At 33.7% G+C, this 24,043-nt stretch overlaps 1 protein-coding gene across 7 annotated transcripts in view; it reads left to right on the forward strand.

Annotated features, from left to right (window-relative positions):
* Positions 1-3,053: 3,053 nt before the first annotated feature.
* Positions 3,054-24,043, forward strand: part of LOC108369462 (uncharacterized) — a 46,050-nt gene continuing 25,060 nt past the window's right edge. The window contains exons 1-2 of one of the 7 annotated variants that reach the window (XM_017624566.1): positions 3,054-3,419; positions 9,095-10,118. In XM_017624566.1, the coding sequence (XP_017480055.1) occupies positions 9,902-10,118 (217 nt within the window). In that variant the 5' untranslated portion in view covers positions 3,054-3,419; positions 9,095-9,901. Of the gene's footprint in view, positions 3,420-4,108; positions 4,128-9,057; positions 10,119-24,043 lie in introns of those variants that run through there. The other 6 variants (XM_017624568.1, XM_017624567.1, XM_017624570.1 and 3 more) reach the window with 6 other exon arrangements.

Raw genomic sequence — 24,043 nt, forward strand, 5'->3', positions numbered from 1 at the left:
TATATATTTAATAACTTTTTAGTTCCCACATGCAGGCAAATGCAATGGCTTGACTTTGGAGTTGTTTGGCTTTAAGTATGTAATTGCTTACAGACTGTTTAAGATTCAAGCTAATGTAAATGCATGTAGTATGCACATACATACAAAAGTACATATAATAACAAACAATGAAATGGCAAAAAACCGTTACTAGTGTAATTAAGTTTCATATTAATACGTATACAAATAATACCTATTTATACACTATAACGGTCGATTGCGAAAAAGTACTTAAATATTTAGACAAGTTCTCGCACACAATGTTTTTTTTTATGGACGTACATGTCGCGTATTTACGAAAAGATTGTCACAAGTCAAAAAGCGAGATATTTGATTTACTGATGTTGAGTATGTATCATGCTGCGTATTATGTAAAAACTCCATGCTTCATTCTAGTCTAGCTTCCGCGCGAGAAAAGAATATGCGAGATGCAGTCTTTGCACGGTGAGAGCGAATTGTGGAATTTAAACATGTCTGCTACAAAAAAAAATCGTATTTTGAGATGTGACAGTTATTTTAGCAAATGAGTGTCTGACATTTTGCCTGCGCATTTAATTACATTGGTCTTTTCTCATATGTAGAATGTTTTCTCAAGATGCACCTTGAAATTATTGTATGCAGTGACTGTGCGTGTGGTAACTGTGTTGCCATGCATATGGATGTAAATAGTTATAGTAATTAGTTAATAACTGCTTTCCTTGTAGCTAACGCACCCTAGGAGAGGTGAACAGAACTTTATGTTCTACTCATTTAGAAATATTTATGTTGAAGCAACAGTACTTGAAGCCTATACAGTTTATTAAATATGCAAAAGAATATTCAATAGGAACTGGTGAATAAAGCCAAAGCTTGTCCTCAGGATGCACACGGACCAATACTAACTTAAGGTGCGTTAGCTTGCTTGCCAGCACTAGATAAACGATACAGATGCTACAGAAGCCATTACGTCGTGTTTTTCTGATGCGCTTAACGTGATCCTGTATGAAATGCCCTTTGGACTCCACATCCGCGAAATTGTTGCTTTCTCGGCAATCAGACTCCAAGAGTCAGGCTGCTTGAGAGAGCTGCAGAACGGTTAGAGTGGTATTCTTGACAAGCTTAGCGAATAACTTTCAGGGGAAGTTTCCTTCTAGACTGGACCGGAGACGGGGCTGGATAGTTTAGGAGAATTCCCCGGAAATGTATTTTGACGGGTCCAAAATGGACTGCGCAGGGGTGTTCTCTGAGATAGTGAATGTCTCCCTCTCGTTTCGCCTACCGAACTTTGCCTATACATCCTCCAAATGCCAGTTCCGGGACTCGAGAGGCCTTGGAAAAGATTAGAGAGAAACTGCGTAGGGGTTGAATATGCATATATTTTTGCAAGCGCGTTAGACTCGATGGCAGAGCCAATAGATAAGTTTTTCATCTGGGTTCCCGGCCACAGGAGCATACATGGAAATGAAAGGACTGACCAGATAGCTAAGGTCGGAGCATCTCTTGATGAATCCCAAGCAGAGACAAGAAACCGTCCCCTTTCACGCAAAAACTAAATTGATTCGCGGAACTTTAATAAAAAGTATTCATTGTGCGGCCGCTGTGGTGTAGTGGTTAGCAGTGCGCACTTCCACAACGCAACGCAAAAAAATATAGAAAAAAGGTTTTTCCTCGGCAGGCAATGGAAAATCTCCGAGTGTATTTCGGCCATGAAAAATAGCTTCTCATAAAAATACAATCGCCGTTCGGAGGGGGCATAAAACTGTAGGTCCCTTTGCTTCGTGTGACAACATGAAAGCGCACGCCACAAAACGTAGGAGAAGCTCACTAACTGCACTAGCTTATCGAGCCCTAATCGCCAAAAAGACGCCAGCGACATTTTTTTAAAAATTTTATTTTTGATGCAGAAATGTTCCCAGAACATCTGTATGCATTTATCCATCATAAATAAAATTTGGAAAAAAAAGCAAATTAAATAAAAGAATTACAACATTTTCAAATCATGTAAATTTTTATTCATACGCTTATAAAAAAGGTGCCGTTTCGATTATATTACGATTTTTTTTCAAGCGTTTTATAAAACAAAAATGTGCTGTTTGTAAGCACCTACTTTAAGTTTATTTTGCTTGTCGGGTTTTATATATAAGAATCATAAGCTGAAAAAATTCGCACGATTTGTTCGCACCAACGATGGAATGCTCCATTTATATTTTAGTTTTTCAGAATTTTCGGCATATCCCATTGCCCTGAAGTCCAGCTACAGTGGGGAGCAGACATGAGTACTGATGACTTTTGTAAAATATTTGCAAGGTTTTTAAAGTAAAATTTTTTGTAATTTTTTCATAAAAATCATGTGACTGCTTCTCTTCTGTAGCGCTGACGTCTGCCTTTTTCCTAGCGAGGAAATCAACCAGCCGTGAAGAGGCACCTTCCCAATCAAGGCAGAGGAGATGCCAGGTGCATGCACTGTGAAAATCTGGTCAACTGTGGACTTACAAGGCTGAAGGTCTGAGAAGTTGGTTTATGGAGGGCTTCATTCGATAGGAAAAATCAACGAAAGTCAAAAAGTTAATAATGAAAATTTTTCTTGAAGACAAACGATTTTACTAAATCGCAATGCAACTTGAAACACACAAAAAGCTGGCAACTCTGCACAACTAATTGTTAGTCCAATTGTATTATGGAAATTCGCGACATAAATGCTACATAAACAGAGGCAACATTCAACGTAGAGGTTTGCAAAGTAAACAGCTTCGAAAAAAAAGAATTAAAAAATCGCTCTCTCGCAACGCTTATGCGCTCTGCTCTCACTTAAAGAGCTAAATAAAAGCCAACAAATGAGTGCATTACAAAAGAAAAAAACTTCACTGAAAACGGTGAGCTTAGATACTGACTAGGCCTGACTAAAAACAAAAAAAAAAAAACACGAACAATGCACACTGCGCAGCCGCAACGCCAGCAGCAGAGTTCGAGCAACAAATAAAGAAGAGATAAAGCAGCAATGATCATGGAATTAGCAACAGTAGCCGTCGTAGCCACTATTGGCAACACTCAGCTGTGGACTTGTACTTCGCGCCAGGCAGAGACTCTGAGGTAGCAGCTGTGGTCGCACGGGCAAAGTTGCTGACTCTGTCGCTGCTGGTAATTGTGGACGCCAGTTTGTGGCCATTGTATCGGCGCGGTATTGGTGGTAGTGGCTTTTGCGCTATCCGCACAGAGACAGGCCTCGTTGTTATGACTTCATGAGCTCGTAAGCACAACCAGTTACGATTCAACTTTCATTCCGTGCTGACGTATCCATCCGGTCGTGTTGAGTATGCGCAGCGAGCGCTTTGAGTGTTAACCGATGTCGGTAATGATTCTGTAAATGGCCAGCAAAGCAAGGAATCAGCGGGTACTTAGAAGTATATGTTTTGGAACTAATTATTAAAGTGATTTTGAATTTTTGCGCTTTTTGTACTTAAATAAATGCATAGCGTGGCGATTTACGTCTGCTAAACAAAAAATCCAAAAAAAAAAAAATTGCGCTAAAACATTAAGTGCAAAGGTTGACATATTCAGACACAAACTACTTGCGCCAGTAATGTGAATACACAAAACCTTCTGTAAAAACAAAAATGTAACAGTGAGCTAAATAAGTGCAAAGCCAACAATATTTGTGTTTGAAAGTAACAAATTAATACCCAAACCACCTTCGCGTTGGACGCTTTTGAGAGCATTTTGCGTATGTGTGGGTGTACATAGTACATTTACAAAAATTGCAATTATATTATATTGGAAGTGTTAATGAAAGGAACAATAAAAAAATACGAGCAAGTTGCGTGGCTAGAAATATATAAAAATTAAGGCAAGCAAAAAAAAAAAAAAAACAAAAAAATATGTAGCAAACTAGGCATAAATAAAATCGAAAATTATCTGATGTTGGAAATATTCATTGAATGCACAAAAACTTGCCTATTCACACCAAAGTATTATGAATGTGTGTTGCATATATATGTAGGAATGAGCAGAGCGTATGCGATTATTTATTGTCCGTGTTTTTTCCTCGTTTTTGTTTTTTTTATGAAATAGTTACACGAGGTCAATTTGTGGAAGAAAACATGCTTAATAAGGTACTAGCTGGCGAAGGGGTGGGCTGTCGAACTTAAAACTACATTAAAGTGAAAGGAAGTAAAGTTGTAGACATGCGAGCAGGAAACACACAAGCGGATTAACGAAAAATAAAGAAACTAGAAACTTGTTTGGAAATGGAAAACAAAATTGTTTCACATGAAATAAATTAAAAAGGGCTTATAACACCTTGTAAAATTATGAAAATATTTTAATACTTATTTTCAAGACGTTTTCGACAACTCCAAACGAAAGACTTAAGGCACAAACTTTAAAAAAATGTATTACTTAAGTAAACATTATTTAATTAAAGCAATTTAGATTTTTAATGAAATACATAAGGTACGTTGCACGACTATAAGGTCAGTAATATTTTTTATATATTTTGGAAAACTGATATACCGCAGGGGAGCACAATTTCGAATGAATGCTGTACAAAATGTCATACTGGAGGAAATGTGGCTAATAATAAATGCGCGTGTTTTACAATTTTAGTCAATTAGTTAGTTAAAAGCATGGGTATACCAGTAGAGGAGACAGTGCGACCTGAAAGGTCTATTTTAGCTCTAAAAATAGTCCTCGAAGAGCCGAACCTGAGACCAAAAAATAGTTCCGGCCCTAAAAAGGCAGTCAAAGATCCTTCTCGCGCCAACTCGTCAGCGACCTCATCGCCTTCGATCCTGCAGTGATCTAGTAGTCAAGTAGTAGATGTCAAGTTTGGATTTTATTATCCTGTTTCGGAAGGCCCGGATGCCTGCCTGTCTATCTGACTAGACATGCGCACTTCCAACCCTTTTCGAGGTTTAATTTGCGCAAGTTAAGAACACTATGAGTCATAAAAAAAATAAAAATATTTGACGCTTACACTAGACGAGATCTAGACTTTTCACTTTAAGGTCTCTGCCAAAGCAGATCTCTTTAGTTATGGAGTCGGAGATTCTGCATATTTCAAAGAATACCTGCATTAAACCTCTTTGTATAGAAACAGTCGTTTTATAGTCGAAATTGCAATTCCCTTGTGTCTGTCTATAGTTAGAAGTAAACTTTAGAAACGTTTGGAAAATAATCTTATTTTATACGATCTCTATTCTTTAAATACAAGTTTATTCTCAATTTGTTCCGGCATACTTCCCGAATAACCCATTGAGGGGTTATTAGTGGTCTATCGTAGGAACTGCAAATAACCATTAAATAATAAAAAAAATGTATTTGTTTAATCATTGAAAAATTGTTATTTTTTCACTAAGTTCAAAAAAACGAAGACCATTGGATCATGAAGAAACTAACGGTAATTCTAAATTTTTATATGAGCGTTGAATAGGTTATTTTTTTTTTTATAAAAATTACAAGATTTGCTTTTGTTTTTATTTTTTCGGTCAAGAATAATCGTTTATGGATATTTATTTTATCGATCAAATTGAATCGTGATTTTGTCATTTTTTTCGATAAAAAATAATCGTTATTTTGGATTTTTTCCATCATTTTTAATCCTTAAAATGAAGACCGAGTTTTTATAAACATTGAAATATTTTATGATAGAAAAAAAATTAAATCTGAAAATAACGATAATCATATGATCGAAAAAATATAAACCCAATACATATATCGAAATTTATCGATGGTTGTTGTGTTTGAATCCTTGAATAAATAAATATAATAAAATAAATAAAATAGAAACCCAATTTTAGCGGTTGAAGTATGTAATTTCTTATAAAGATCAACCATTTCGGTCCCTGTCTATTGCATATCTTTCCATCTTTACAGTGTTTTGATAAACTTTGCGTTGACTGAAATCGTAGATTAACCATCTTTGTACATCCATTGATACAAGTTTTCGAACTTTGCTCACGGTTCCACCACTTTGGCCTAAGTCGACTTATGTATGATTTACTCAGGGCCGGATTAAGAATGTGGGGATCCGAAGCGGTTATATAAGTTGGGCCCTTTTTGAGTTAGTAATTACATACAATTCTGTGTTGGTATGGAAAAGTAGCTTATGTCGAAAGGCTGACTTTAGTTTAATGCGGCATTCCCTTTATGTTTTAAACGACAAGGAATTTTTCGATGAGTCTTAAGAAGAATAGAAAAGAAAGTATCGGAACTATTTCTTGCATATTTATTTGCCAAAAATTGTTCAAAGGCTAAGCGCCAGTTAGTCATTCGCAATCACATGCTGTGAATGCCGATTTATACTAAAGCCAGCCTTTCGACATAAGCTACTTTTCCATACGAACACAGAATTTATTGAGAAAAAAATATTATATTTTAATTTTAACAGTATCGTTAATTGTTGACTTTTACCCACATGTTTTCTTTTGAAATTCTCGCCTGAATTCCTTTGTACTTGCCGCTCCTGTTGCATGTAGTGTTAAACGACTGACCAAAGGAACGTTTAGGAACAGAGATGGAATAGTACGAATATTTTGTCTTTTTAATCCGGATTATTATTTCTGCCAGTATTATCTCACCCCTCAAAGTTGTTATTTCCTCGCAGGTTATTAATAAATAATTCACGTTCCTTATTTCCGTAAATTTTTTATATTTCCGGAGGTCATTCTGATCTATTAGCTCCAGGGTCCCAGAGGAATTTCCATTAATGGGTTAGTCGAGAATCTCACCAGAGGCAGAAGAAGCTAAGCTAAGTTCCGCAAGTGGTATTGATGGCGCTGACAAATCATCTTAATACCCAGCGCTCTTTTGTGTAATCTTTAAAAAATTATTTTTTTGTTCTTCCGTTATCACATGTGGAAGCCCTGGGCCGCGACCCCGTCGGCCGTGCCCTTAATCCGGGATTTACTATTTAACTAACTTTGGTTAATTTTAAAAGCTTGTTATTTGAGTCTTTCGTTTAAGATTAAATACCAACTGAGAAACCAACATTTGGAGTTTTAAAGAAGTAGACAAATTTTGAAAAGAAATTTTAAAAATTTTCATTATTTTCGCTTTTAAAGCCAAAAATTTAAACTTGCATTACAAATTGGGTAGCGAACTCACAAAACTTGCTTTATTACTTTGAAATTTCAATGGCGACTATCTTAGCTTCAAATTGCGTCTAAATTGATATTAGTAAAAAAATGAAACAAATCGTATTAAATATGTTGCAGAATAAAAACTGAACGACCTGTTTTTTTTTGAATATATGTACATATTTTGTGGTCCTTGTTGTTGTCTGACAATTCTACGTCACCTCTAAAAGTTAAATGAGGTTTACTTATAGTCTTGTTCTTTCAGTTACTTTTTTAGATTAGAGATACATACAAAATTTAAAGCCGAACGGCTCATAAACTATGAGAAGTATCTTGATTTCATTGACATAAAATTTCGCATAAAATAAAGCCTTTAAAGGGAGCAGAATACTTTGTAAACTGGATACAAAAAAAAAGGACTTCAACCTAAACCTCGTAAAATAGGAGCTCGCTGCTCTTCAAATAATGCTAACAGCAGTCAGAACCTTCACCGTATTTACAGCTACACTTACATACACAGTACTTCTCACTAAGTGATACAAAATACATAAACAGTTTTGTCTTTTTCACATTTTGTTATTGTTTCCTTTGCGTATACCCAAGTGGCAGCAGTGAAAGCAGCAACACTTTCGCATACTTTGTTGGCACAGATTGGCGACAGTTATCTTCAACGTAGATTCTGTTGTTGTCTTGCTTATGATAGGGAGTGTGTGAATTACAATGGCAAAGTTTAAATGTATTTGGTGTTTGCACGTCCATTCAACTTCAGGGCACATCCTGCTCTAAAAGGATAGTCGAAGTTATGTATTGGGAGCGATTTTCCGTCATCCTTTATCAAATTTGGTTGGCATTCTGCAATCTTTAGTGTCACTCTTCGTACTGTTTATATCCAAACCAAATTTTGTAAAGGACGACGGACAACCGCCTACATTACATCAAATTCCTACTCTGTCGGAAACATCAACAAGCCAAAAGAAAATAGCAGAAATGTTTCTATGAATTCGTGTTTCTTTGAGCGCGACCGCCAACTTCAAATAAAAAAAAAACCTTTAAAATTGCCAACATGGAAAATTTAAGAAATTAATTTTCACAGGTTATTACCTGATTGGCATTCACGCAGTAAGGCTAGAAATCTTATCTGTACTCTCCCGCTGCAGCTGGCAGGAGCAAGATGATGTGCAATCAATTAAACACTTTATATTATTTAGGCCGTATTTTTGGGAATTAATTCGTAATGATCTCCGAAGTGCACGTAGCTTTCTTTAGTCTGACAACATCATAACATACATTGGAAAATCCTTTTTAAAAATGCGAGCGCGAAGTACAAATTTTTCAAGCCGTTAGGATTTGTTTTGCGACTTTGTTGGAAGAAGTATTAGAGGCATGAAATTGCAACCTGGACTTGCAAAAATAAATGTTTTTTTTTTTTTGGGTTTTTAATATGATGCCCAGAGTGGTAAATCATGTTTTGTTTTCTTCAAAATATGCATGTACTTTCCCAGTATTGAAAAAAAAAATCTTGAAAACAATTTATGATTGTTACTAAGAATTTTGTTTTTTATATATTGGAAACCATATTTTATCTCTTTGTATTGTAAATTTTGCTGTCATACAACAATTCGCTTTTTGTGAAGCATAAAGCTGTCACTCAAAGTTGCAGGTGCCATAGAAAGCGTGGGGAAATATTTAAAAATTTAACGCCTGTAAATTCATTAGTCTCTTGACAGATCACACAACAAATCGAAAGACTTAAGGCGCGAACTTCTCTTGAATTATTGTACAATGCAAAGTTTGAGAAATTTTCACATTGCAGCGCGACTGGCAATTGTATTCAAAAGTGCAAGCAAACATGATTTAATAACTATTCAATTCCCTTGCATTTAGTAAATACATTAAAATTATGCAGTTTTTGCATGCGAAAATTTAAACACGCATTCCGCGAGACTTTATTGTTATATCTTCAAAGGTATATAGCCTTGAATGTTTGTATGTATGCATTGCAGATGTAACAGCAAGCGAAGTGAAACAAATTTATGGAAAAAATAAAACAATAATTTTTGTAAAAAAAAAAAAACAAACATTAAACAAAATAAAATACAAGTTAGTAAAATTAATTACGCGCCCGATCACACACGAGCATTTGAAATACGCTGGTGAATGGCTGAAAATGTTTAGGCGAGCGCCAAAAGCAACAGCCCAGCCAACGTTGCTCACATAATCGTCGACGGCAACTAAAATTTGAGTTAACCAAGAAATGGGAAAACACAAACAAAACAACAAACAAACGAAAATAACGATTGTAATTGTATTTAATAGCGGCAAGTGATTTACCAACGAAACGTGCAGACCAGCTGTATAACCGAAAGCCTAAAATTCAAAAAGAAAAAAAAAACACAGCAACTGCACCGAGTGTTGTCCACAAGCGCGGCACGCAAAAAACAAAACAGCAGCTCTAGCTAAGCTAACTAGCAAACCAAACAAAAAATAACTCGAAAATATTTGCACTAGTATTTGAGTGTGGCAGTGGCGCCAACGCCATAGTTAGTCGTCACAAAAAAACAGCGCTTTGTGGGATCAAAGCGACGCGGCACATCACCTACATATATACATACATATGCACATACAGCATTTACATGCAAAAGAAGTTCAACAACATTTTGCAGTTTGTGTATTCGAAAGGTAAATGCGACAGCTGCTGCAGCACCTTAGTGAGAAAAGTGAAAAACAAAGCCCACGCCACAGCTATCGATTGCCTGCAACAACAAGCCTCTCTCCTCTGACAATCTCTCATTAACCGTAACAGCGACAAAATGACACCAATTTTTCACAAAAACTTGAATAATTTTTATTTCGACTTTGTCGAAATTTTCACAAATCCTGACAACAAGCGTGGAAAAGTAATCACCGTTGCTGCCGCTCTCAGTACGCGTCAAATGTCCACGCACCGTATAGGATTTTCGCGGACATTTCTTCAGCTGTCAGTTGCACTGCTGTTGATTTCTTCATTGGCCGTTGCCAACTGTCAAGGTAAGTTATATATATTTAGTTAGACAGTTATTTGGAGAGTAATGGAAAGTGAATGATTTGGAAATTTTTGTATGCAAGTATGCATGTATGTATGTATGCATTGTATATATATGTATTTACATAAATGAATGTACATATTTAAAAAAGGCCTATCGTATAGTTGCACTCCATTAATTTCGGCACGTTTCCGTTTCGTATGTGAAGCACTTTATGTTTTGCATTCATTTTTATCAATTTGGTTTGATAGAAAATAATAAATCTCAATTTTTTCAAGCTCTGGGTGTAAGTTATTTTATGATGCGGCGACGGGTGTTGCTATGAATTTTTTGTGGGGGGTTACACTAAGTGATACATACCAATTGATTTCTTTCTTTACCGAGACTCAAATTTGAAAATAAATTTTTATTTGCAATTTTTATGCAACGTTAAAATAAAAAACAATTATTTTTAATTTTTATATAATAAATCCAAAATAACAATTATTTTTGATTTTTATATTATATGTCTTAAATAACAAATATTGAAGACTTTTATTTATTGAAGTCATCAATATAAATCAGTCACTGACTTTTATTTTTTAAATCATTCGTATAAAAGTCGTTAAAATTTTTAGCACTTAAAAAAGTGTTGGGAAACAAACGTTTACTACGACTTATACAAATGACTTTTATAAGTTAGATTTAAAAAATAAAGGTCAATGACTGATTTTTATTTATGACTTTTATAAATAAAAGACTTCGATAACTGTTATCTGAGACATATAATTTAAAAATCAAAAATAACTGTCATTTGCAGAACATTTAGATAAAAATGAAAAATAATTGTTATTTTGAATTAATAAAATAAAGTAAAAGTCAAAAAAACAACTGTTAACGAGCGCTTTTTTTTAATAAAAGTTGTAGGTGTTACGTTCCCTGCAAGAACATCCATATACATACATATATGTATCTACATAGAAATATTTTTCTTTTTTTTATAATTTTTGTGAAATTATTTCCTTTGCATACCTTCTTGATCAAATCTTTCTTCTAATTCTTTTGAAAGTACCTAAGTCCAAAACTTCGACGTAGTCTTTTCGACACCGATAATGATCTCACTCTGGACTTAGGACAATCAGTTTTCTCTAAGCGATGAGCAATTTTCTAGGCTCAAAAGGATATTTGATATCCGTCATCCATAACCATTCCGAAAATTCTATAAAATTATGTATCAGCACAGAGTACTTTGATGGTTTGAATTACAAGTCTCGTACCTGTTTTTGCACCCATGGCTGTTAATCTAGTATTTTGGAGAGCCGCACCAACAATTTCGACACTCAGGCTAAGAAAGAAGAACGTGCCGCACTCATTTAAATTTTCCAAATATACTCTCATTAATGATTTTCTTTCTGGCTTTATAGCTGCTGGCTCACGGGCAATCAACATTAGCGTAAATGTTTTTTCCTTTTGGTTCTATAGAATAATATTTATTTGAATCTGACCATGCAAAGTATATCAATATCCCAGGAACTTCTTGCAGAACTAGAATAACTTCTTGATAAAAACATATGTAAGTCGTGAAAAATTGCAAAAGTTATCATCAAAATGCACGATATTTTTGCCATACTTATATGAAAAAAAACATGCACATAAATACATATGTAAAATACATGCACAAAACAACAGAACCGTCATATATATGAAAAATAAGTGTTTTTTCAGGTATTTCTTAGATTGCTATCCTGGTTATCATTAACATTTTCTTCTTCATTCATAAGAAAGCTTGCGCTAGTCGTTTCGTTAGCCAAAAACTCATAACCAAAATAAAAGTAGCATCTATAATAAGCTTAACTTGCAGGTCACTCCGTTTTTGTGACAAGACAAACATTTTTATAAGCTTTTATTTAACTTGCTCTGTATGTATGTATGTAAGTATGTTTGTTTGGGGCAAATTTTGCTATCAACTTTTGACCAACTTCCCAATGACCTAGTGATACCTGAAATTTCACAGTTGGCTCAAAATCCGATGGCAATGCAATGCGAAAGATGAGGTAATCCAATAGATGGCGCAGGGGTCGAGATATTTGGTAAACCAGTATTTATAGTCCGATTTCGTTCAACTTTGCTTTAAAAATATTTGTTTTTACTGTTAACTTATTTTTATTGAACTTATCCTTGAACGACTACACAAGCGAGTTCTAAATAGGAGGGAAATCTACACTCAAAATACATTTTCTTTTTTTGCTTTCGAACAATATAAACAGAAGTTCAATATGCGGTTTGTTTAAGTTTACTTAAAAAACTTTGCATTCTAATAATTTGACACACGACCAGCTTACGAAATTCTCATTTTTTACTTAAGCACGTGTATTTTGTATAAATATTTATACAAAAGTTATGCGTGTAACAAATTCATTAAAGCTTCAATTAAGCAAAACATTGTTTCTTGAGCATAGAACTTTAAAACAAACTTGATAAATTAGTTCACATTAAAAATTATTATTTTTTGCTGTGAAATCGTTTTGAAGACGGAAGCGCAAATTAGCTGGTTAATAGCATAAAAATCTACACACTTAGTATATGTAGTGTTGTAGCTTTTTGCACGAATTTTTTCCACTACAATTCACACAATACTTGTAGTAAACTTGAAATTACAACATAACTAAATTTTTTTTGTGAGAAAAATACTTAAGTATATTAAATTTTGTAATAAAAGTGGCAAAACAAATATACATACATTTGTATGTGTACATTAGACCGTACCGGAAAAAAGTTTAATATATTTTTGCAAAGCTATTTCGAAAAAAAAAACAATTTTTTATTTTTTGGCCGAATGCAGTTAGGAGTTGCCTTTTTATATTTTTTTCATGTCCTCGGACCTTAAAGTATGATGTAGCGATGTTTTTGTCTCAAGGAGAAACATTTTTGCTTTCAAAGCTCATTGCCTTCAAGTATCCCGTTCTATTACTTACCCACCTAGCGCCCTAACGTACCACCCTAATGCCAGTAGGCTAAAGCTATCCAAAAATAGTATTCCAGTAGAACTAATTAAAAAAAAAAATTTATTGCCGAGTGTAGGTACCACCAAAAAATGTTCCGCAAAAGAAATGTTTTCGAAATTTCCTTGCAACAACTTTAGACTAAGAGGTGTGCGTGAACGTTTTTTTTTTGTGTGCTTGTAAGGTGGTACGGTCTAATGTATATACTCGAATATGACGAATGAAAGGGACTAATAAACTACTTACGCACAGAAGCATATATTTATATATTTGTTTTGTCTGTTTGTTATTCTTTCATGGTAGAGTAAGTATTTGCGGTTGAGTGGGCGTACGCACGCATGCGCAAGAAAAACAAAAAATCAACCGCTGCTTTGTCTAGAAATGGAGGCGAACAAGAAAAGAAATGCGAATTTCACAATTATTTTTTCATCAAAAGAATTAAAATTTTAGAATATTTATTTATAACGTAACCTTAGGCTAGAAGTGGAAAATGTTATGACCGCCATTTTTGAAGCAATTCAATTTTTTACCGACATACATAAGTGAATATTTTAAATAATGTACTAAACTAAAAAATGTTTATCAAATTCATATAATTTCACTTTTCATTTCACTTTCTGCTTCTAGCAACAAAGAAGTCATTAACAGGTCTATACTTATGAAAAAAATAGATAATATATTACCAACAATCAATATGTAAATAGAAAAAGAAAAAACAATCGAATATGACATAAAAACTCACGAAACAAGTTGGTCATTTGGTTGGCCATAAACGCAGATCTCGCACGAAGTATTAACAGTTTTTCAAAAAAAACCGGTGCCATACAACGAACGCTTTTATTTTCATTTTTATTTATCAACTCACTTTTTTTTGCTTTATGACTCTTTTGTATCGATTATCGTTCGGCTGCAAAGCAATGAATCAGGCGCTGCGAGCTCAAAATTTTATGGTAAAGAACCCGCAAAACCAGATTGATGCAAAATTTAACAAAATTGTTTTTAGTTTTTTATTTTCTTTTTTCTTGTTTCTTCGTTTAATGTTGTTTTATGGTGTTGCATGAGTATTTAGTTGTTTGTATACTCATATATGTATGTACGTTGCAATTTGCCTGTCAAACGACTATTAGCTGTAGTTGTAGGAAGTGTGGCTCGGTGATTGCTGCAAAGGATATTTAAATCTTTTTAACTTGCAGCGCAAAGTGTGCTTTTGATTTATCAATTAAAGTTGCTAAACTAGTTGCGATGGCAATGCATAATTAAAAAGTAAGAGTTGAATTGAAAGTAAAAACAGTAAGGTGGGCTTTGGGTGAACGAAAGCGTTGAGTAACTAGACGCGATTCAACTGTCGGTACATTTAGACTTAAAGATAATTCTGTCCACATAAATACATATGTGGCTTGCATTGTTCAGGTTTTGTGTTAGAACCCAAAATAGACTCCATGCGCCAAGAAATGGCAAACCTACAAATGTACTTCTGCCATTTTCCATTCTCCTGCGTTTGTAGGACAATATTAGCTGCATTTCTTTGTAAATGAGCGGCAAAAAAACGCTCAACTCGGGTAAAATTTCATTTTTGCCTTTTAACAAACCCTGTTGGTATCTGGAAAGAAACATGTGATTAGTTGCATGGGATTTATAACAAAAACGAATGAAAATGAGTAATTAACCGGAATTGTCCATCAACTCATAATGAAAATGAGTAATATTTGGAGGTATTTTCGTTTTAATCATATACATATACTTATAAAGAAACAAAAATTTATCTAATTATTTTCCTATAAACAATTCACAATAGAGCAATTTTTTCACTTAAAAACACCACGCTTCAAGTCCCATATTTTTTAACCGACCTAGTTGAACTCGGATAAATAGCCGAGTTTGTGTTGTTGCTTTGAATGTAACTCGATACTTTACCGAGTGCTCTTTTGCAGCTCGGTTGCAAAAGAATGCAGCTATTAACATTTTTCTTAGAAGAAACTAAATAATCATTGAGAATAATTTTTTATTTGCTTTGGAACAATTTAAACCAGGGGTGTGCGATTAATCAATTAATCTACCAAGCTAATTAATCGATACCTGATTAATTAATTAATCAAAAAATAATAATTTCTGATTAAATAAAGTGATTAATTTCTCGATTAATAATATTTTAATTAATCAGAATCTAATTAATTTTAATAATCAGAAAACTGATTAATCATATCGCAATTAATCAAAAACGTGAATAATTTCTGCTATATTTTTATGTAGAAAAAAATGTATACACATGCTTACAAACATGTAAATTTTTTTAATTTCAATGAGCAAAGTAACTCAGATTTCAATTAATATTTTATGAGTAGACAGCATCTAATTACTCAGGGTCTGATTAATCGCGATTTTTGATTAATCACGACTATGATAAATTAAAAAAAATATTTAATCGATTAATCGCACATTCCTAATTCAAGCAGAAGTAGAATTTTCTTTTAAAATTGTCATTCGAATGAATTCTGATAAATTGACCCAGGTATAGCTTACAAAATTCTAATTTTTTAATTAATTTGACAGTCTTACCCATTTGGCGTATATAGGCTGCATTGGACATTTTCTTCTTGATTAACATCACAACATTATAACAACCTAACAGGCCAATTACTTTTTTTCCCCTGCTAACTGACGAAAATTGGAAATTCCAAGTGAAGTCAAGTCCTTCTCCAACTGGTCCTGCCATCGCAGAGGAAGCTTACCTCTTCCGGTGCTACCAGCAGCGGGACTCGCGTTTTATACTTTCATGGCAGGAGCGTTTGCGCCGACACCTACAACATGGCGGAGCCAGAGGAGCATTATTTCTATGCCATAGTAAGACTCATATAGCTTATAGTGTCATCGTCTCCGGCAATCGCCGTCGCCAACGCGCAAAGTCACGTACCCAGGGCTGCCAACTATCCTTAGCTATGAGATGCCATATTGAGGATAAAAAAGTGCCAAAATGGGCCAAAATGCGCTGGCTGTTTGTTGTTGACGACAGCAGATTCCTCGTTCCCTACCAGACCTACGCACAAACGGCGCGCTTGTTGGGGCCAATAATATCGGTGTAATTCGCATATGTCGATTATAGTGCGCTTTTGGTTATAGAAAATAATATCCGAGCGATTAAGTTTTGCAGATCTTAGAGAGTTTTTCTCAAAATTAGCTTTAAAAAAATCTCGGGATAGGAAGCAACCTTGTCTGAAACCTCACTTGGTGTTGAAAGGCTTCCGAAAGTCCTTCCCAAATAACATGGATTTGATGGTATTGCTTAACGTCATTTTACACAGTCGTATTAAATAGTTTCGCAGGGATACAAAATTCAGACAACGCAGCAACTACCTGGTCAATGGTGGATTTATGAGGCATAAATTCACTCTGATAGGGTCCAGTCAGTTTGGTAACGATGGCCTGCAGACTTTCGCACAATACACTTGACAAAAGGTTATGATCTATGCTCAGAGGGCTGATGCCGCGGTGCTTGGTGAATTGCCATGTATGTATAAGCAAACTACATTTGTGTATTAAAAATCTATACTTTTAGCTTTTGAGTTTCCAAATTTAAACGCAAGAAAACAATACCTTTTTTAGTTCTTTCAGTTTGCTTTTTTGTTATCATTCGTCTTTACATTATGACCAACCATGTGCTAATCAATTGAAATCATCTCTGAAATCCAATGTATGTATAGACCTGTATTTGTAAAAGTGTAATTATTGCTTTCGCTTATTTAACACATTTTAATCAAAGTATCAATTTTATTATACCTGAAAATCATTAAATTAATTGAAGTGCAATAAAATTTGTCTGGGTATGTGTGTTTGTTACTCCAATTATCACATCACGTTTGGCCTAATTTACTGTAGATAAACATAACTATACATATGTACAGTTGCCATTGAATTACATTGCCTACAAACATAAGTTTAATTTATAGTAAATTTGCCAACAAAACTAAATTATGTAGAAACCTACGAAGCTAAGAGGCCCTAACCATATTATATTACGCGATATACATATGTATACTTGTATATACAATAGGGTGGCCAAAAAATGGATGTGAAAAGGTAAAGTCGGAAATTTAATGCTCTCACCCCCTAGAATTGTTCTATACAGAAAAAATATACCCCTACTTTTTTATTTTGAAATCAAAAAATATTTAGAGGTTGCTCAAAGCGCTCAAAGTTTTCCATGTATTTTATATGGGGGGAAAAAACTTTTCGTTGAAATGGTACAGAATTCTTGAAAAACGATATTATTCGATCGGAGAACACTGCTACTCTTCACAGATTCACAATAATAACACCCAATTATTTATTTAACCAATTTTTCATGGTAACTATATTTTTTAGGTCCGCCAAAACCCCCAGAAAATGCGATGGGTGGGTTAATAACAAATCTTTATTATTAGAAAATGGTTAAATAAACAATTGGGCATTGTTATTGGAAGTCTCCTGAAAAGAACCAGAGTCTTTCGATCGAAAAATATTTGCTTTCAAGAATTCCATACCATTCCTACGAAAAGTAGTTTATTTCCCATATAAAATTCATTTAAAACTTTGGGCGCTTTGAGCGACCTCTAAATATATTTTGATTTCAAAATGAAAAAACTAGCGCCATATTTTTTTCGATACAGAGCAATCCTAGGGGGTGAGAGCATCAAAATTCCGATTTTACTTATTTTAGACCACCCTAATATACATACAAGTGTGTATTACCGAATCATAGAAGTAGTAAGTCAGAAATTGCGCAACCACGACAAATACAACTGACATCTGAGGTGTTAAAAATTTTAAAGAATTCATTTGGTGCCTAATATCACATGTCTTCTACTTACATACATACATACATACATACATATGTTCATATGGCATTTGATACATGATACATATGTATATGTATAACGCCAACTTCTTATTTGCGAAAAGTAAAATGAGAAATAAGATTTCCGTCGGCCAAACAAAAAAACCTTAAATTGAAAACAAAGTGTAGCGAAACGTAAGCACAAAAAAGTGAATTATTTTGAGTATGTAAAAAAAAAAGATCAACAGAGCACGAAGGTCAGGGGTGAGTGATTAGTTTATAGTGTTATATTTTGACAATTTACCGCCTTACCTTCAGTCTTATTGAGTTGAAAATATTTAGGTGTTCAAGTGAACGACGCTCATAACTCTGCTTGGTGCCTATAGTCTTACAAATTTATGTACTTACTATACATACGTTTGTACCTGTAGTTTAAACAATTTGTAAATTGGTAATTGTGCTGCATAGTCATACAAACATTTTACAATCATTAATTAATAAGTCATTATGGATTTACTGCAGTGGAGTGGCTTTTTACTCGTCTTATTAGCTGAACTATGCTGTCTGCATCAACGAATTAATTGCTTCAAATTCATTATGGTTTTTATCACTTGTAGCTAAATACATATGTATGTATGTATGTGCTTGTACCTTACAAAGCAAATCGATACGATCGTTTTTTTTTATTGATGCGCGTTATTCATCAATGTTCAAGGTCATGCAAAAGAAAATTAATACAAACAAAACCATAATAATATTTACACCCTCAAAAAAAAAGAGCTGAGTAAGAACGGAACAAAAAGTTAATTTGTAGGCATTTTCCATTATTCAGGAAGTCAACGAATATACAAATCAGTGATGTGAGAAAATTTATTTACTAGCTATCAAGGCCGTAGCCATACCATATTTATGGGGTTGTATACGGGACAAAAAATAGTTTTTTTTTTAAATTTTTTACGCAGAAGCTCACAGATGTTAAAACCTTCTTTAGTAACACTAGATGTACTAGACCTGAAACAGTATCCTTAATGTAACATCTCAAATTTATAGGATATTTTTCTCGAGATTTTTACCCACAAAATTTGTTACAAAAAATTCCTAGGACTTACCGTTAATTTTTTGCAATTTTTTGTTGACGGTGGTACGCATTTTTTCATACAAACTAAATATGTTGGACAATATTTTTTAGAGGGAAGCAAATGAGCAGCACTTTACACTTGCACTTTATTATATTAAATAAATAAATAAATTACTAGGACAATTGGTCAAAAAAGAGGACGGTCCCGTATAATACAGGACGGATGATCACCGTTATTATAGCCGAACCACTTTTTGCTAAGTTCTAACGTATTATTTTTGTTTTCATTTAATTTTGGTTATTTTTTAAATTCAACAAACTTTCGTACAAATTTCGAGCTTTTTTTAAAATTCTAAAAAATCAATCGTAATTTTTAGCCATTTGAAATTTGGACTTTATTGTACTAGAATTTAATGGGATACAAAACTGCATACTAAGAATCTAATTAAAAATACGAAAATTTTAGAAAATTCGTTAATTTTTTTTAATTGCATAATTTTTTAAGGTAGTGTCACTTGATTGGTACATTTGTACAGATTTGTGCATTTTTTGATTAGGCTATTGGTACAAAATAAAAAAATTGGGAAATTTTTTTTGTAGTCAAAAGCTTGGTACAATACAGCAATCTTGTATTGAAAAATTTCAACAAATTACTTTTCGTGATTGGGATAAAGAAAAATATTTGGGTATTCACACTATTGGGATACGATTCGGCACATTCCCAATTGTGTGACACTGCCTTTAAACTTGTATTTATACGGATGTTGGTAAAGAATGAACTATAAAAAACTAACCAAAATTAAATAACAACAAAAATAATATTTTAAAACTTGTCAAAATTTGGCGCGGCTATAATTTTTTCGACTACTGTACATATGTTGACTATGATCACTCGGCCGTGCTATCATAGTAGCACAATGCCACTAATATTTGACTTACAAAATACGGGCAGGAATTTCAACCCTGATTCAAGTGAAATATTTTATTTTTATCAGTATTTTTCTTTTAATAAATCTATGTTGAAATAAAAGTGAAAATAAAAAAAATATTTGTCAGAACCTCCCCCCGAAAACAATCCTGGCTACGGCCCTGCTAACTACTAAGTACTAAGAACAGAAGTATTGAGGTATTTATGTGGTAGCAAATAATCAAGTCCTATGCACTTAAGTATTTTTGATGGCACTTAATACCGCGTATGATAGTATGAGAGTCGTTGATTGCAAAATGTCCCAGATGTTTGTTTTAACCGGAGATTTTCAACGTCGAAATTTCGTCGCGCTGCTTGACGCACATTGACGGTTATTTGTTGCACATAGGCCCATGCAGTTCTTAGCTGCAACAATTTATTTGTCCGAGTTGATGCTGTCAAGTACGCTCGTAGCGTATCTTCAGTCTATCATACCTGATCAATACAGGTTTTCGTTCAATTTTACCTCGATATTTTTGACCCGAGCTCAATATCAGATTTTTTTTGCAGGTAATTCAAACTCTTCGCCAAAGGTCAGCCAGTCAACTAGCTGGCGAGTGTCGGTTGCTTACTTATTTCTATTATTCTTATATACAAACATACTTGTTGTTATTGGTAAAAAAAACTGCACGAATAAGTCAAGTGTGAATTAAGCTGCTAGGCAAATGAAGCAAAGGCGTCAAATAAGCAACTACGAGTGCAAAAAACGTGAAGTATGTATGTATGTATATCCAAGCAGCGCCGAACTCTGTAGTTGCGGACGTATTAGTAAGACAATTTTTTTAAGAGTTTGTATTGAAAAACGCAAGTGAATTACATGCATTCGAAATACGTCAGTCGGCTGCAAATTTCAATGAAACTGGATAGGAATAGCGGCCAAAGCGCAACCAGCAAATTTAAAGAAGTCGTAAATGTAGTAAGCGTATCCATGCATGCACTGAGAGAAAAAAATGCATGGTAATGTTAAGAAAATTGTTATGAATTCACAGAGGGAAATAACGCATAGTAAAAAGTGAATATTTTTTATTTGATTATCGTTTTAAAATGTTCGTATTTAAAAATAATACTTTCATACCAGGCACGCTGATTCAAACTCAACATTTGGCAGCACATTTACATGTCTGGCTGTGGCTGAGTGCGCAAAGATGCTTGCCACAATTTGTTGATTTCCAGAGGGTCAGGGTTGAAATACCATTGCGGGCAGCATGAAAATTAATTAATTAATTTATTTATCTTAATTATGCAAAAGCATCCGTGAAGTGCAACATGCTTCATTTTAATATGGACATTTTTGAATTTAATATTTCCATACTAAATACTAAAATTTATTACAATTTGGGTTGGTGCCTTTTAATAAATAGGCGTATTTTTTAATTTAGTACGTTTTAATTTTTTAATTCTAAAATTTTTTCTCTGAGTGTGGTGTGCCCTAATACTCGTACATTGCATATAATATATAAACTTAAATTTTTCATACTTTTCTTGTCAATCTAATGGCGATTTGAGTTTATTTTAAGTTGTAATTTGCATGCACTGAATCCACTTTTGCTTTGCTAAAGCAGTAAACGAGAATATTCGCAAGTTTATTTTGCTGCCATATTTTTGTTTGTTGCATATTTACACATGTACATATGTATATATACTTATACATATGTATTTAAGTACAAGTATATATTGTTTAGTGCTCTCCATTACTCGCTTTTGTTTAATGGCAGCTAGCAGGCAGACAATGGTTGTTTATAAATAAAATAAATAAGTATGGAGGTTGTAATATACATACATATATGTATGCACTACAAAGCAGTTAACCGTCCGACGCCGTTGGAAGGGGCAGCTTATTATTACGTTTTGGGTTCCTGTTTGCATTTCGTTATGGTTGTGAACTGGTACGAAATACTGATACTTACCAAACACTGCGCCTTAATTCGCACAAATACTTAAATATTTTTACATACTTCTATTCTTAATTTTTGCACTTTTACGGCTTCCACGCTTTCTTGAAAAATGCATTGAATTGCTATACTAAATTACTACTACTAAATACTAAATCTTTTATTTTAGTTTTTAATCCAGACTAACAAATACTCAAATAAAAATCCACTGAACTCAATCCGTAAAAGCCCCTATATTGGCCCTTAGACGTAACTAAAATAACTGATCGCATTGACTTTTGCATCATCAAAAACCTCATTTTAGACGATTTAAAAATCAAGTCTTGTCTTGACTATTTGGCAACAATTGACCGTAGAATGGTTAGCAGTTAAGTATGTAACAGTAAAATTGGCAACATTAAGACTTCGGTTTTAATCCGCAATGACATGGATTATTGTAGCCGCAGTGCTTTGTACACCTGTAATAAAGTCTACGAAACTTGTTTCGATTACTTCTGCTGCTAGTCGAGATCAAAAGATCAAAAAACGAGGACAGTCATACCAAGGCATACAAAAGCCTGATGATAAGAAAAATATATATCTAAGCTTTAAAGCTACTACTCATAGACCTAACAGAGCTGTAAAATTGCAATGTTTTTGTTTAAAAATCAGTGATTGTGCTACCAATTTGATTGCAATCAAAATTGTTTGCTTTTATTCTGATTGTAAATATTACAATTTACGAAAAGTTGATTGCAATCGTTTTGGTCGTAAGCATTTCTGATTGAAATCTATTTGATTGGAAGCACCTCTGATTGCAATCAATAATAAATTTTAACAGATATTATCTTTTATTTTTGGTAAGTAAAGCAATTGATTCACGATTTTTTGTATTTGTAGCGAGATAATACAAATCAAATTGATTGCAATCAAAAGTGCTTACAATCGAATTGAGTGTAATTAGAAGTTCTTTCAATCAAATTGATTACAAACAAAATATTCTATATGATTGTAAATTGTAGTTTTTATAATCAAAATAAAAGCAACAATTTTAGATTGCATTTAAAACTGACTGCAATATATAGTATATTTTTCGATTGCAATCCATTTTTATTCCAATTTGTTACAGCTCCGTCAGCTAAAGAATGCTTAAGTGGCTCCGCTTCTCCAATTTAACGCCGACTTCAGAAACAAACTACTCTTTTTATAGGACTACTAAAACACTTGACGATAAAGTTGTACACCAACTACTCCTATTTACTGATAGTTCTAGGTCTCGAACGTATTCTGACAAAGAATAAATACTTACTTGCCGACTATTTTGAAAAAATTGTTAAAACAATACAGAATCGCTCTCTTCCATACAAACATGCCACTACCAAAAGGGTACATATATAACATAAAAAGCATAAATACCAAGTACATTTAAACTACACTGGCAAAGATGAATGTTTATGCTATGGGGAAAACTTCTAAATTTTTTTACCAGATAAAGCAATTTATTTAACGCTATCCTAAGATTCACGTCTGCCGCGGTCGAGTGGTTAGAGAAGTAGCGCTAAGGTTCGATTTCGATCGTTACGAAGTCGAGAGCTGCACAATGGGAAATTTTCGACTAATTTTGTAAATTTTTTTTTACCAAATTGAATATTTTTTTATGAAATACCCTGAGGGAATTTTAGAAAAGATTGTCTAATTACGCCCGAGTTAAAAAAAAAATTATTTTTATCAGCATATGGTGACCAGCTGGAAAATTATAAAAACAACATTTAACTAAAAGCAATATTTTTCTTGGTGACAAATTTCAGATTTTAAAGATACGACTTTGGGATAGCAGCCGCCATATTGGATCTACCATATTGGAGCAGCCTTTTTCACAATTCTATCATCCGAATGAAGTTCAATGACCTCAAAACAGTTTTCACCACCTTTAAAATCTAAAATTTGTCACCAAGAAAAATATTGCTTTTACCTCGATGCTTCGATATTTGTACGCCTCCGCTTAGTACGCTTTTTCCGCGAATTATCTTCTAAGATGGACAAATTGACAAGAAGAAGTTCGAATAAAATTTACATATCATCTTGAAAGTCGCTTTTATTCTAAACTTATTTTTGAACTTAAGGGTCGTTTTAACTTCCCCTGTCAAAAATATATAGATATGTACATCGGCGTAGAAGGGGGGGGGGGGGGCTCGACCCTATTTAGCTGGCATTTCAGGGTA

This window comes from Rhagoletis zephyria, unplaced genomic scaffold, assembly GCF_001687245.7.
Source record: "Rhagoletis zephyria isolate East Lansing unplaced genomic scaffold, Rhagoletis_zephyria_1.1 Rzeph_scaffold_03687, whole genome shotgun sequence".
Lineage (NCBI taxonomy): Eukaryota > Metazoa > Arthropoda > Insecta > Diptera > Tephritidae > Rhagoletis > Rhagoletis zephyria.